Source organism: Oncorhynchus masou, chromosome 22 (genome assembly GCF_036934945.1).
Source record: "Oncorhynchus masou masou isolate Uvic2021 chromosome 22, UVic_Omas_1.1, whole genome shotgun sequence".
Classification (NCBI taxonomy): Eukaryota; Metazoa; Chordata; class Actinopteri; order Salmoniformes; family Salmonidae; genus Oncorhynchus; species Oncorhynchus masou.
In genome coordinates, this window is record NC_088233.1 from 42,626,938 (window position 1) to 42,641,372 (window position 14,435).

Consider the following 14,435-nt stretch of genomic DNA (forward strand, 5'->3'; position numbering starts at 1 on the left):
AAATGTCAGCCTTTGCAAAGTAAACACTATAAATTAGTCATTGAATCCCAGGAAGGAGTGACTATACATTATCATATGATAGTGGTCATCTATTTTTTTTTTCTACGTTTATTGGCTTGTCTTCTCGCCCCATATTTTACATCCAACATGACTGGTGGGGAGTGAAATGTAGTAATTAAATTCTTGCTAGAATAATGATTTGATGCCCCATCTGATTGCAAAAGTCTCTGCTGACACACAGCTCGTAACCTAACACATTCCATTCCACAGCCAAGTGTTTAACCAACCCATCCTTGTTTAATGTAGAGAGGAAAAACACATTTCTTAAGACTGTAAGAGCAACGTAAGTGGATGCTTTGACACCGATGAACTTCTCCCAAATGATCATTCATCACTTTAGTAGTACACAACTACAGAGCCCATTCCTTTTAACTTCAATATTTATAATAGTATAGGCCATTTTGCAGACACTTTTATCCAAAGCAACTTACAGCAATGTGTGCATGCATTTTACCTATTTGTGGCCCCGGGAATCGAACCCACAACCCTGTCAGTGAAAGCACTATGCTGCACTAACTGAGCAATACTGGACCACTCTCCGCTTCCTGTTGGCTATATTACTCTCAAGCAAATGATTGTAATCAAAGCTGATATGCTATCAGACTTTCTACAGTGTTATCATGGAAAGATGAGAACGCTGTAGAACTTGATTTAATGTGCAACGTAAAGCCCGCTCGGCGCTCAGTAAAAGAAGACAACCATAGCCAAGTAACTCATATCATGTGGATAACCCTGTGCAGATGATGCGTGCATTGTGCTATGCGAGACTGGTGGCGAATAAAATACCTATGTTTGGAGCCATCATCATGTGGGTCGGCCTAATCCGCTGGCCGCTCCTCCCCATCGAGCCACGGAGGCCAGGGGAAACAGAATGGGGCGAGGAACTTCTGATGGAAACGTGTAGAATGTGTATCACCATCTGTAGGCTTTATCAGGGTCATTGGAGTTGATCATTGGAGTTGATCATTAGAGTTTATCACATTGATCACATTAGAGTTGACCATTAGAGTTGGTCACATTAGAGTTGATCATTGGAGCTGATCATTGGAGTTGATCATTAGACTTGATCATTGGAGTTGATCATTGGAGTTGATCATTAGAATTTATCACATTAGAGTTGGTCATTGGAGTTGGTCATTGGAGTTGATCATTATAGTTTTTCACTTTAGAGTTGATCATTGGAGTTGATCATTGGAGTTGATCATTGGATTTGATCATTAGAGTTGATCATTTGAGTTGATCATTGGAGTTTGTCATTAATAGTTGATCATTGGAGTTGATCATTGGATTTCATTATTAGAGTTGATCATTAGAGTTGATCAGGTACTGTGCTGTTATGTGGTGAGTCTGGCTGTGTTCCACTACAGTGTGGGCTGTATCTGTAGCCTTTATCAGGTACAGTCGTCTGGCTGTGGGTTGACCTTCAGAGAGTGGGTTGTTAGTCCCCAAGGCATGGCAAAGGTTGATATGTGTATCACCATCTGTAGGCTTTATCAGGGTCATCAGGGTCTCTTCCGCCTCAGACACTGAGCAGTGTTTTCCATAATGCGTTTGTTGCCTAGGCAGGCCTCACCTCCTACGTCGGGGAACCAGTTGTGTCTGGTCCCCACGGCTGCTCTCTCTCTCCACCTACCCCTCTCCCCCTCTCTCTCAGACAGCATGGGGGTCCCCTCTCACCTACAGAGTATACTGTTTGCTGACAGGAGCTGCGTGTCCTGGCCTGCCCTACCCCTCGGCCCCCCGGGGGCCTGATGCCGTGGGCCGGAGTCAGTGGATAACCCGCGTTGTGTTATCGTCCGCTGGGAACTGTGTCCGTCTGTGTCCGTCTGTGTCTGTCTGTGTCCGCCTGTGTCCGCCTGTGTCCGCCTGTGTCCGTCTGGCCGCCAGACGCGGGGGAACAGGATGTGAGAGGATCAACTGTAATCTCAAAGCGCGCTTTGTTCCACACAATCCCAGCACGGACTGTATCCACTACACGCAAGTCGGCAGAGCACATTTACATGTGCCAACAATCACAGCACTATTGAACATTAAAGAGAGTTGATTGAGAGACAGATACGAAGAGGTTTTGGAGGTGGAAAATGTTCAAGAGGCTTTAAGCCCTTATTGAGGTGACAGTATGAAAATGGGAGACTTTGCATGTTGTTAATGTCAGGACGATCAGATATCCTCTGAGACTCCAGTGAGTGGTTGAGTTACAGTTTAACCAGTACATTGGACATCTAGGCAGTGTACTACTTGCCAGTTGACACACAAACAAGATGCCAATCATTCAAATTGACTAGAACCTCTAACAATGACATCAAATGAATTACTTTCTGAGTTGCTCAATTAGATGAGGTCTTGAACTGTCCCGACTCATTACGGGATTTTCCGTTCAAGTTAGTTTAATGGATTTTGGCACGTTTTTTTTTTGGGCAGAGTCATCATTGTGTCAGAATCTTTATCTTCACCTCGGGGAAGATAAATGGGAGAAGTGCGGGCACATGAACAGTGTTCCAACTGTAGGTCTTAGAGAGGGAGATTGGTTGGCATCCCAGTATTTAAAACCATTACGCCCCGAATGCACTCACATTGTTTTTCAGTTCTAACTAACACTTAACTCGTTCTCTCTTCGTCATCGTCCTATGGACCAGAACTTAAGACTTATTCCGCCTGCCTGAGTGTGTGACTCCCACAGCATTACAGTATATATACGAGCTTTGCAATGTGAGTGTATTCAGTATGTACTTCTGGTAAAACAATATTACTTTATTGTACAGGAACATGGCTGCACTAATTCCTCTAGCTGCAAACCTCACGGACCACAACTTTGTCTATAATTTGCTCAGAGCATATGTTCATAGCAACGGTACATAAAGCGGAACGAAAAACAGTAGTACAGAGTGCATTAGTCAGCTCGGGGAGAGAGAGATAGAGAAAGAGAGAGCAAAAGTGAGAGAGAAGGAAAGAAAGAAAGAAAGAAAGAAAGAGAGAGAGAGAGAAATTGGTTGGTATACAAAGCGAGGGTTTTCCTCTACTGGGGCCCTGGAGAGAGAGGGGAAGTAACGGCACCAGGGCACTGCAATCTCACTGGGTGCGGACTTCACTGTGTGTGTTGTTGTTTTGGGATGTACAGTGTGGAGTACATACATGTATGGCATAAACTTATTGGGTTATCATTGGAAACACTGATTTAGTATTAGTATTTAGTTGCCTTTCCTTTAATGCTCAACCCTTTTCCTAGTGGCACTCTGACTCTCTGAAACCGCAATGCCTTTTCATGCCTGTGTGGTTGCAGTTGAATTGCAAACACAAGCAAACACAAACCACAATGCCTAACTGCAGCACCTTGTGGCTACCAGCAGGTGCCACCTTTTTTCTTTGTTCCAAGTCAATGATTACATGTGTGCTGTACATTATGGGCTCTCAGTCTGTGCTTTAACAGATTACTTCAAACTAGAACTATATAGAACTGTCCTCCTCAACTGTAATGCTTCCATGCTGTAAGCAAGACACTCTTCATCTCTCCTCCTCCAACTCCTCCTCCTCTCTGAGTGCATTTAGAGACAGGGGCCTTCCTCTCCGGCAGCCAAGCCCCCTCTTTTACAGGCTTGTGTGTAGAGGCCACTGGTCTGCACTGCTGAGCTTAGTGTGTGTGTGTGTGTGTGTGTGTGTGTGTGTGTGTGTGTGTGTGTGTGTGTGTGTGTGTGTGTGTGTGTGTGTGTGTGTGTGTGTGTGTGTGTGTGTGCGTGTGCGTGCACGTGTGTGTGTGCAAGGGTATATCGATGTATCTGTATCTGTCTGTGTGTATCTGTGTGCGTGAGTGTGTGTGTGTTCTGCCTCTGCTTTGCTTGGGTTCCCACCCTGATTCCGTCCGGGGCCCACTCCCCTCTCCCCAGCTCCTCCTCCTCTCTCTTTATCCCTGTGCCCCGCCCCAGAGATGTGATTAAGTCATTCGTGTGCTCTGTGACTCACTGGGACAGCTCTCTGTCTGACCCACTGAGGTATAAAGAACTGGAGACCGCGTCCAAGATGTCCGACCGTTGTTGTCAACGTAATCTACTCACGTTCACATATGCCGATTCATGGACCGTCTATGTCCAGGTTGCATCCGGTTTACGCAGCCCAACTTTACATGTGCATACAGGGGCTGCGGCGCAGACGTGAATTAGACAGCCCTCGGACCTCAACCCTCAGCCCTTGAATGACGTTTGCCATCGTCACGACCGAGAGTACCTTAATTGTCCCTTGCCCAAGCGAGGGAGAGTGATGATCGGTGGGAATCTTGTTGAGCCTAAAAACAACCAACCTGTAGATATTGATGTACCTAGCAAGCTAACATAGCTAGCTAGCACTCCTGTCAGGTAGCTGGCTAGCTAGTTTTATGGTCTTTTATTCCAGTAAATTTCAGAATTCCAAAAATATGTTTATGAAGGCACTTTGAGCATCATATCCCCATTTGCCACCGCTAAAATCAATGTCATCTATATATTTTTGTCTCACGTGCCGAAAATGCAGCGTGTTGATTCAATTTGACACTTTGCAGCCACTGGATGTGACTACAGTTTGCTTTGAATTGTTGGTCTCATCAACCCCAGAAGTGATTAAAGTTGTTCACTCTCGCCCTCAAGCTAATTTGAGGGCCGATTGAGAAACTTTTTGAATTGGACCGCCACATAAGATGTCAATCAAACTGCATCCAGTTTCGACCAGGATTCTCCTGAGGGAAAGTGGTTAGCGCGAGGGCTGAGGGGGTAAAAATAACACGATTGGACCACAACCAGGGAGGGGAGCGACGATGTCATCACGTCATCCAAAAACATGGCAGACATTGGATGAATATAAAATGTTAATGATGGGGGGGGGGAAAAATCATCCTCAGCGACAATTATTTGAATAATTAAATGGATGTTTTGTGCACATAGGTAATGACTAAAGTGTCTTATTAGGAATTTTCCGGTCTGACTTCTCTAGGTGGCCACCTATAGAAATTCTTTCTGAACCCGGGACTCAGTTAAACTGCAGTACAAGACTGAAGGAGCAGTCGAAACCATGCTTCTATAGACCAGAACCCCGGCCCCTTGGTCTGATCCCCTGTCCCCCATCACATACATAGCTCCAAACAAACACAGGCTCTAAAGAGGAAGCACATTGACAATCCATAGCACAGCGATGGTTAGTTGTAGTGTTTCCAGGCAGCACAGTGTCCAGACCAGAAGCTCACCAGAGGGCCAGGGGCTGGCAGTAACCTCCGTACTTGTGAATCAAACGTGGTTTCTAGGGCGACTGTCCCCAATGTGTCATTTCTGTGTCCCTTTGTGTCCTATTTTCCTCCCTTGTCAACAAAATCAACAAAGGCCAAATGCTTACTTACGAGCCCTTAACCAACAATGCAGTTTAAAAAAATACTGATAAGAATAAGAAATACAAGTAACAAGTAATTAAAGAGCAGCAGTAAAATAACAGTAGCGGGACATTATACAGGGGGTACCGGTACAGAGTCAATGTGTGGGGGCACCGGTTAGTTGAGGTAATATGTACATGTAGGTAGAGTTATTAAAGTGACTATGCATAGATGATAACAACAGAGAGTAGCAGCGGTGTAAAAGGGTGAGGGGGGGGGGCGACACGGCAATTTAGGTGTTCAGGAGTCTTATGGCTTGGAGGTAGAAGCTGTTTAGAAGCCTCCTGGACCTAGACTTGGTGCTTCGATACCGCTTGCCGTGCGGTAGCAGAGAGAACAGTCTATGACCAGGGTGGCAGGAGTCTTTGACAATTTTCAGGGCCTTCCTCTGACACCGCCTGGTATAGAGGTCCTGGATGGCAGGAAGCTTGACCCCAGTGATGTACTGGGCCGTTCGCACTACCATCTGTAGTGCCTTGCGGGTTGAGGCCGAGCAGTTGCCATACCAGGCAGTGATGCAACCAGTCAGGATGCTCTCGATGGCTCAGCTGTGGAACCTTTTGAGGATCTAAGGACCCATGACTCAGTCTCCTCAGGAGGAATGGGTTTTGTCGTGCCCTCTTCACAACTGTCAAGGAACTTGAAGCTCTCAACCTGCTCCGCTGCAGCCCCGTCGATGAGAATGGAAGCGTGCTCAGTCCTCGTTTTACCTGTAGTCCACAATCATCTCCTTTGTCACCAGGAGAACTTTGCTAGCGTAGCCTAGCACTGTCTGCAGTGTCTGTACTCTCTCCGGCTGTATAACTCCATTGCTGTGTCATGTGAAATGTTTGTGGTGCACTCGCCTCCGGTTTAAACACAGATTGATGTAAAAGCGTCCTGCTACCACATACAGAAATGTTTGGGTTCATTTGATACGGCAAGACATGACAAACAAGCAGAGGCCAGGCAGTGGTCCGCTTATACGAAGGCCACACTCTCACACCCACTCAATACAAGGTGTATTCCTCCATACAGGGTGTAGCGAGCCATCCTGTATCGCCCTGGGATGTTGACTGGTACCTGCTCTCAGGGAAGAGCTTGTGCCTTCCTTCTCTTTATGACCCCGGGATGTTGACTGGTACCTGCTCTTAGGGAAAAGCTTGTGCCTTCCTTCTCTTTATGACCCCGGGATGTTGACTGGTACCTGCTCTCAGGGAAAAGCTTGTGCCTTCCTTCTCTTTATGACCCCGGGATGTTGACTGGTACCTGCTCTCAGGGAAAAGCTTGTGCCTTCCTTCTCTTTATGACCCCGGGATGTTGACTGGTACCTGCTCTTAGGGAAAAGCTTGTGCCTTCCTTCTCTTTATGGCCCTGGGATGTTGACTGGTACCTGCTCTCAGGGAAGAGCTTGTGCCTTCCTTCCCTTCCTTAGTTTCCATCTTGGACACTGTCACAGACACTTGCCACTAAACTCCATTAAACATCTGGTTTAATATTCCCCTATTCTTCTCCCCAGACTGTTCCAAGTTCATTGAGGTTTTTCTGGTCAGTCCAATTTTCCACTGGCAGCAGAGAAGGCTATCCCAGGGTGGTTCTTCCTGGAATCCTGTCAGGACTCTGGGGCCTGCTGCCTCTTTAGCCTTTTTCTCTTTCATAAACCACATTCCTATTCATCAAGCGGGGTCTCCGTGTACACAACTCCCATTCATACTGTACATCTATTTGAGCATCGCGCCCACAGCACACCAACACAGCGTTGAACGTCTGGCTTATCAATTACAAAATAAATCACCTCACGGATCAATGATGAAACTTCATCATGCTCCCGAATGTGCGTAGGATTACTGCAGCAGAACAAAGTGGGTGCTGCTTTCCTACCATTTTCCCTCGTTACTAGACTAAGCCCTCTTAGCGTTGGCTGGCAGTTCCGCGCAGGGCCATAACTACATATGAGGACACCGAGGTCTGGACCTCAGTAAAAAAAAAAAGAGAGAAAAGAGATTTTTTTTTTTACACATCTAAATATTGCTCCCAGCATCGATCAAAGCTCAGAACACTTCTACTCATGATCTACTGACTTCTGATTGCCTCTTTGCGAATGAGTGAGACACGAAACAAACTACCCCAACTACCTCAAAAGTCTCCGGGCTCAAGTTGGCAACTAGAGACGCTGCTGACAGTGTGTTTGCGAGATGCTGGACAAAAGGCCATTTTAAAACCGACCCACGACTTCTGTGTACAGACATCCACCAAACAAACAAAAACTGCCTCTCGGAGAATGAGTCCACAACTGGTAAATAGTCATTTATATGTCAGTCAGTCAGGTGGCTAGCTGCCGTAGAGACTTCTATGGGAGTAACATTTAAGAGCTCTGGCTAGTATTAGTTAGCCAGCGAGAAGGAAGAACTAAGCAGCTAACATTAACCAGAGCCTACCTCAACAGGAGCAAAAAAAAATGGCTACTAAGTTCTCATAATAACTTTGCTTTACAGAGAGTAGATTACTGAGACAGACAGTGATGTGGCGCTCATCGGTGAGGCTGAGGCAGACTGCAATGCATGCAGGAGGATGCAGAGGAAACAGAGAGAGAGAGGAAGCAAGCAGATAGAGAGGTTTGTATAGTGGTTCCTAAACTGAGGGTCAGTCCCCATGTGGGGTCCCCTGAGAAAATCTGTACTAATCTTATCAAACAGGTTAGTAACTTTAAAAAAATCAATATATATATATATGTGTGTTTCAATATGAACATCTCGACATGCAATCAAAATGCAAACAATACAGTTCAAAAGTTGTGATGACCTTTTCGTTTATATCGGTGGTTGTTCATCTTATCTCGATCACCCACTGCAGTTCAGTTCATAGTTTATCCACCTTTTGTTTTTACCACTACATCACTGATATTAATACAGAATCTTAAGTAATATTGTAATCATTCGCGTTAAAGTGATAAAACGATCATCTGTGTGCTCCGTTGACGTCTGTTTGTGCGGAGCTTGATCAGTGTTGCCTACGAATAGACACACGTGAACACCATGCAATTTGAGAAAAGAGATATCTATGCAAAGATTTGATGATTTTATGCAATTCATCCTTACAACTGACTGAACAGTTGCTGATGCTACGTGTCAGTGTGAATCATTTATCATATTTCCCCTCTTTCATGGGTATAGCATTACAATTGTATAGGTAATAGGTTATGTGTTTGTAGATCGACTGAGGTGAATGAACCAAGGTGATAATGCCGGGGGTAAATTTAGCTTGTTTTTCCTGTTTTCCAAATAGCATTTTAAAGTTGTTTCATTGTATAGAAATGCAGTAAATGAGCTTCAACATTCCCCCAAAAATCCTGGGACCTCACTAAAACTCAAAACCGTGGTTCCGGCCCTGGTTCCAGAGCCAACAGGGGTGTCAACCAGTACCAGCCCACCTAATCATCATCATTTTCCCCATGAGCAGTTTTAGTGCAGGCAGAATGGCCCCAGAAACAGGCCTGCATCTATGGCAAAGGGAACCACCCTTCCTACGCTGGAAACTCCAGTATCCATTCTGTTTTTACCATTACACTGCCCCGCCGTGTGTGTGTGTTCGGTGTGTGTGTGTCTGTGTACATGTGACGTTGTGTGTGCGATTCTGTGTGTGTTTCGATGTGTGTGACTGAGTTGGGGATAGCTCAGCAACAAGATCTCATGGTTTTACCAGTTTTAATTTACATTCTGATGTTTACACATGTTTCTCCAAACGTCAAATTTCGAAGTGATTTAAACATCCCAGATTGCTCCTCCTACTCCACATCATTCCAAATAGTTAGGTTAAGGGTTAAAGTTTTTGGATTAAAACATTAAGTTGAGGCATTCATTCCCGAATGGTTAAGTAAAGTGTTAAGGTTTGCGATATGGTTAATACCCCAAAATACAAAACCAGTCTACCACTCTGATTGAACACACATATTCACAAATTGGGGGTGGGAACATTGTGGTGATTTTCAGGTGGACATGTAGCAACACCCTGAGTGCATCGGACACAAACAAAAACATCAATACAAATGTAACAGCACAACAAATTAGACAAACAAGTTTGTGGAATCTATTTCCCCACAGGTTCATCTGGCTCTGGGGAAATAGATAAAAGGTCCGCATTGCCAAAATCCCAAAGTATCCCTTTAAACCCAAACCTACTTGATGGTAATAGTGCTCACGGTTATCCCTAGTGGCCAGTTTTGAAGGCAATTCCCAACGTCCTCAGGACATGCACAGACATCCAATTTCAAAGTCAATCTGAGCTGTAAGTAACCACAAGCTGGCAGGTCACATCTCTGTTGATAACCAGGAAGGCTGGTGGTTGTGAGTCATTCCTCAAACAACAAGCAGTGGGCAGGCAGTCCAGGTCATTAGCAATAGCAGCAGTCATGGCCGGGGCTAGCTCCAGCACGGACTAGCAGTCTCCACTGGCTGTGACCACAGTGTTTGGGGCTGTAAAATAAGTACAATAAAGCAGTGATTTTACATCTAGTAAGTTTCTAAACTGTAAAATATGTATTTGCTGAGGCAAATAACGTATCACTTTTCACGTTTGAGGTATGTCGTGTTTTTTTTCTGTAATTTGACTAAATACATTGCAATATGGAGTGGCCACACGTTGCTGAACGTCAAGACATCTTCCCCTTCCCTCATGCTGGTAGCCTGGTACAGTAGGCCATGTGGACCAGACAGCGGAAAGCATACCGGACCGATCATAAAATCTCCTTGATATCTGAAATACTTGACTAATAGTATTCACATGAAACAGAAGAAACGTTAGAGTAAGATGGAAACACAACCATGAGTTCTACAGTGTGCTTGCTGTGACGTTACAGGCAAAATATGTTACGTAAAAGAAACAGGAGCAGCCAAGTTAGTTTTTTTTTTAAAGAAGAAAAGATCCCCCCCCACTCCCCCTCATAAATGCTTAGAGGCCCACTAAAACACACCGGTTAGTCACCAGTAGCGTTTGTTCTCCTTCCGCCCTCTCTCTTTGAAGCGCAGATCCTCTCTACTCTCGCTCACATTAAGGACGGCTCAGGGGACACCTGGGTCACTGGCAGTGACAGCACAGTGCCCACGGACCCTTTTAGAGCAGCAGTCTTTTAGAACAGCAGTCTTTTAAAGGCACTGCCTACTGACCATGGGACAGCACTAAGGGATGCATACTTGAAAAGGGATGGTAGAACACAACATCTGTGTTGACGGCCCTGAACAATAACTCATTGGAGGAAAGACTACATGTGTCACTTTTGCCTGTTGATTGTCCTCTGACCTCATGCGTACATGGCCTTAGCCTTTACCAGCAATACTGAAATCCTAACCACTGCAAACTGTACTGTCGAACAGAGAGAATGCCAGAGAGGGAAACCTTTGCTGCCAGGCTACTACAGACAGAGAGAGAGAGAGATAGCCAAGAAAAGGAAAGTAAGTGCACTAAGCAGCCAGGCAGACCTGCAGACCACAGCTGTAGTAATGTGGGCAGCAGTACAAGGTGCTCGAGGAGAGGAATTCAGCACTTTGGACAGCACCTAGCTACAGTACTCTCCTCTCTCCACTCTGCCTGGAATCACAGCACCGCATACTTGGAGGCTGTGCTTAAGGACTTTGTGGTCTGCACTGTGACCAAGTTACTAAGGTGCAGGAGGGGAAGGAGGGAGGGACGCAGGGGAGGTCTTGCCTGGAGGGTTATGCCGGATTTCCGTGTCTAGATCAAGTGGGAATAGAATAAAAACGGGAGCAACGAGGTCACAGTTCACACCAGCTTCTATAGTGTTCAGTTGTCATCGTTGTAGTTCTACAACTATTTAACGACCTTACTCTCTCTCCCGTCTCCTCTTCTCAGGTAGCCGGGAGGCTGCATTCACGTACGCTATCACGGCCGCCGGCGTAGCCCACGCCATCACGGCGGCATGTAGCCAGGGCAACCTGAGCCAGTGTGGCTGCGACCGGGAGAAGCAGGGTTACTATAATCAGGAGGAGGGCTGGAAGTGGGGAGGCTGCTCGGCGGACATCAAGTACGGCGTGGAGTTCTCCAGGAGGTTCGTAGACGCCCGCGAGATCAAGAAGACCACGCGCCGGCTGATGAACCTCCACAACAATGAGGCAGGGAGAAAGGTAAACACTCGCATAGAAGAAATGCATCTTTGTCTTTTTAGTTTGGTGTCTGTGCGCATGCATCCATGTGTAAACACCCTAGGCCTGAGAAAGAGTGGAAACCTACAGACTGGTGGCGGGAACCCCTGATTGGGTGACGTGCTGATTGACAAGTCCCAGTTAGCCTCTCAGCAGCTTGTTTTGCTTTAGCTCAATTACTGTTTTTTTCCCTACCATAATGGGGTATATTTTTCTTAGGAGTGATCTGGCACACTTGGGCCATGTTTGTTTGCTATTAGTCATCTCAGAACACAGAACAACATGAACCATAACAGAGGGAGGGAGGGAGGGAGGGAGGGAGGGAGGGAGGGAGGGAGGGAGGGAGGGAGGGAGGGAGGGAGGGAGGGAGGGATAGTGAACAACAGAGAAAAATGAAGTGAGAGAGAGATGTAGAAAGGAGTGAGAGAGCGCAAAAATGACATAAAAGATGACAGAGGGAGAGAGCGAGAGAGAGAGAGAGCAAAAGAAAGAAAGAAAGAAAGAAAGAAAGAGCGAGAGAGCCTGACTGCCTGCCTGTGCTTCTCTGGCATTCTGGTGACAAATGGATCTAATTAATAAGTTCAGGGTTTTATCGTGTGCTCGCTGCTTGCTAGGGAAGCGGAGTGCGGCCGACCGCCAGCTGCCAGATGGAGTCCTGCCATGGCCCTCCATCCAGCCCTTTCATGGAATTATGAAGTGTAAAGTCAGGAACAGGATATTATTGCAGTTCTCTCAGCCGTACCAAAAACACAGCACTGCTATTTCACTGCACCCATTCTGTTTCTGAAAGCACAGCGACAATGGTGGAGTTAACGCAGGCAGACTGATGTGAGGGGATCGCGGTCAGGTGACCTGTCTGAGTCTGAGTTAGGCCTGGCAGAGGTTTGGTATGGATGATGGGATTCAATCAAACACACGCTGTGGAAACTGGAGTTGTGGGGGGAAAATGACTTTTTCTAGTGCAGTCTGTTGATTAACGAGACAAGAGGGAAACTCAACTAAACATATTTCCAGTTTGAATGGCTGCATTTTCACAGCACAGGAATAATGTCCTTTTCTTTAAGTGTTTGGGGTTTGATTGAAGCTGGCCCTAGACCATTTAACGAAATACTCTGGTGTCTAACAAGTTTGAGAGTCTACTACTCTACCACTACAAAGATCGCTTTGCATCTAGAACATTCCGACACAAACACTGTCGGCTCCAGTTCTGTAAATCCCAAATAAATACAGACAAACCCATGGAATTATTTAGTCTCTCTGGAAGTTTGACCAGATTCTTTTCGAGGAAATCTGGTCATATCTGACTAATTGGTAGCAGACAAGAGGTTTGACGGACACACTGTAAAGTAAATGTTTCCAACCATTCAGTCAGTCTGTTTCACATAGACAATCATTGTGGTTTGTGCCGCCAGTATGTTTTTGGAAATCCTCATACTGAATCACCATGTGTGATGAGATTCTTGGTTGACCCTCAAATCTTGTACCTTCTCCCCTCTCTTTCAATCAAATATCTACTAATGAGGGATTTCAAATCAAACACCGTATCAAGAGTAAGAGTCTAACGGCATGTATTAATCGATAACTCAGCGTACAACGTGTCTGATAGAAGTGTCTGTGAGTGTCTGATAGAAACGATGACTACTGCTGGCAAGGCATCGTGCCTGGAAAAAAAAAACTGCTCTGGAAAAATGCCCTGCCAACAAAACGGAACATCTTATACAACAAATACATGCTTGGTTCTTACAAGTAGAAGCGCCAAATTAGGTTGAAAGAGTCATGTTAAGACTACTACAGAAGTGTTTATGTATTCCATGTCTCATACAAGAGCCACTGTCTCTTATTTCTCCATGACTTTACCCTCTCTATTCTCTACAAAATACAGTTTGTACTGTAGTGGTGGAACGCAGTACTACAGTAGGTTACTGGAAGCCTGTTGTAGAACAAGGATTGTCTCATTCCTGACACTAAACTGCTGTGGACACCACACAATATTTCCCAGATGCCCTAGGATTAGGCATTTTAGTAGGAGTTCTCTACTACACTGTGTGCCACATGTTGGAGCTGAAGATGAGCGTGGTGAGGGCGTGGGGTAGGGGAAATTAACCAGCACTAGTGCATTTCGAAAAGGATTCAGTTTCTAAGAGATATGTCTGCTATTTGAACATTTAAGAGTGTTTTGATTCAAGATAAGAGACTTTGAAGTGTTGGTTTGGAGGATCTGTTTAATTGCGACATCCAGTACTTCATGCATCGAGCTTGTTCATTTAAACACCATGCTTCTTTACATAATAAACCAAACCATGCTCCCAGTGTACAGCGTGATCCAGATGCAAACAGTTAATGGTCATCTGTCGAGGATGTCTGCAACAAATAAAATAGCCGAATGATCCACATTTAACTCAAGTGTAATGGTGTATGGTTATATGAGATTTAGATTTATTTTCCTCTGCTTTTGATGTGGTGTTCAGGAAGGTAGGGATAATTACATGGTAGAATATTACCAGAAATCACATTTTTCCTCGCTCTACGGCCCGTGAGGGGGTCTTATCTAGCCAGGGGGTGGTTTAAGTTAATGAAATATATTGAAAAAATACATATTGTTTTGAAAAAAAAATTGGTGGTGGAAAACAAACTCAATATATTTTAAAATAACTAAAACCAACTCAAATTTGTGTAGTAATGATAATGGACCTACATTCATACAGTTTCTGGACTGTGTCCAGTTCACTAATAATCACCTAAATGAAAGCAAGACAGTCAGGGACAATAGAACATTTTTAAAAACTATAGATATAGAACAATTTCTTCAGATTTTGATGGCGAGGGAATATAACATATTTTCAGTGCGGCCCTCC

At 45.1% G+C, this 14,435-nt stretch overlaps 1 protein-coding gene across 2 annotated transcripts in view; it reads left to right on the plus strand.

The window, feature by feature from the left end:
- LOC135509530 (protein Wnt-7b-like) overlaps positions 1-14,435 on the plus strand; it is a 34,734-nt gene that overhangs the window by 14,767 nt on the left and 5,532 nt on the right. For both annotated transcript variants that reach the window (XM_064930266.1, XM_064930265.1), the window contains exon 3: positions 11,291-11,562. In XM_064930266.1, coding sequence (XP_064786338.1) covers positions 11,291-11,562 — 272 coding nt within the window. The remainder of the gene's footprint in view (positions 1-11,290; positions 11,563-14,435) is intronic.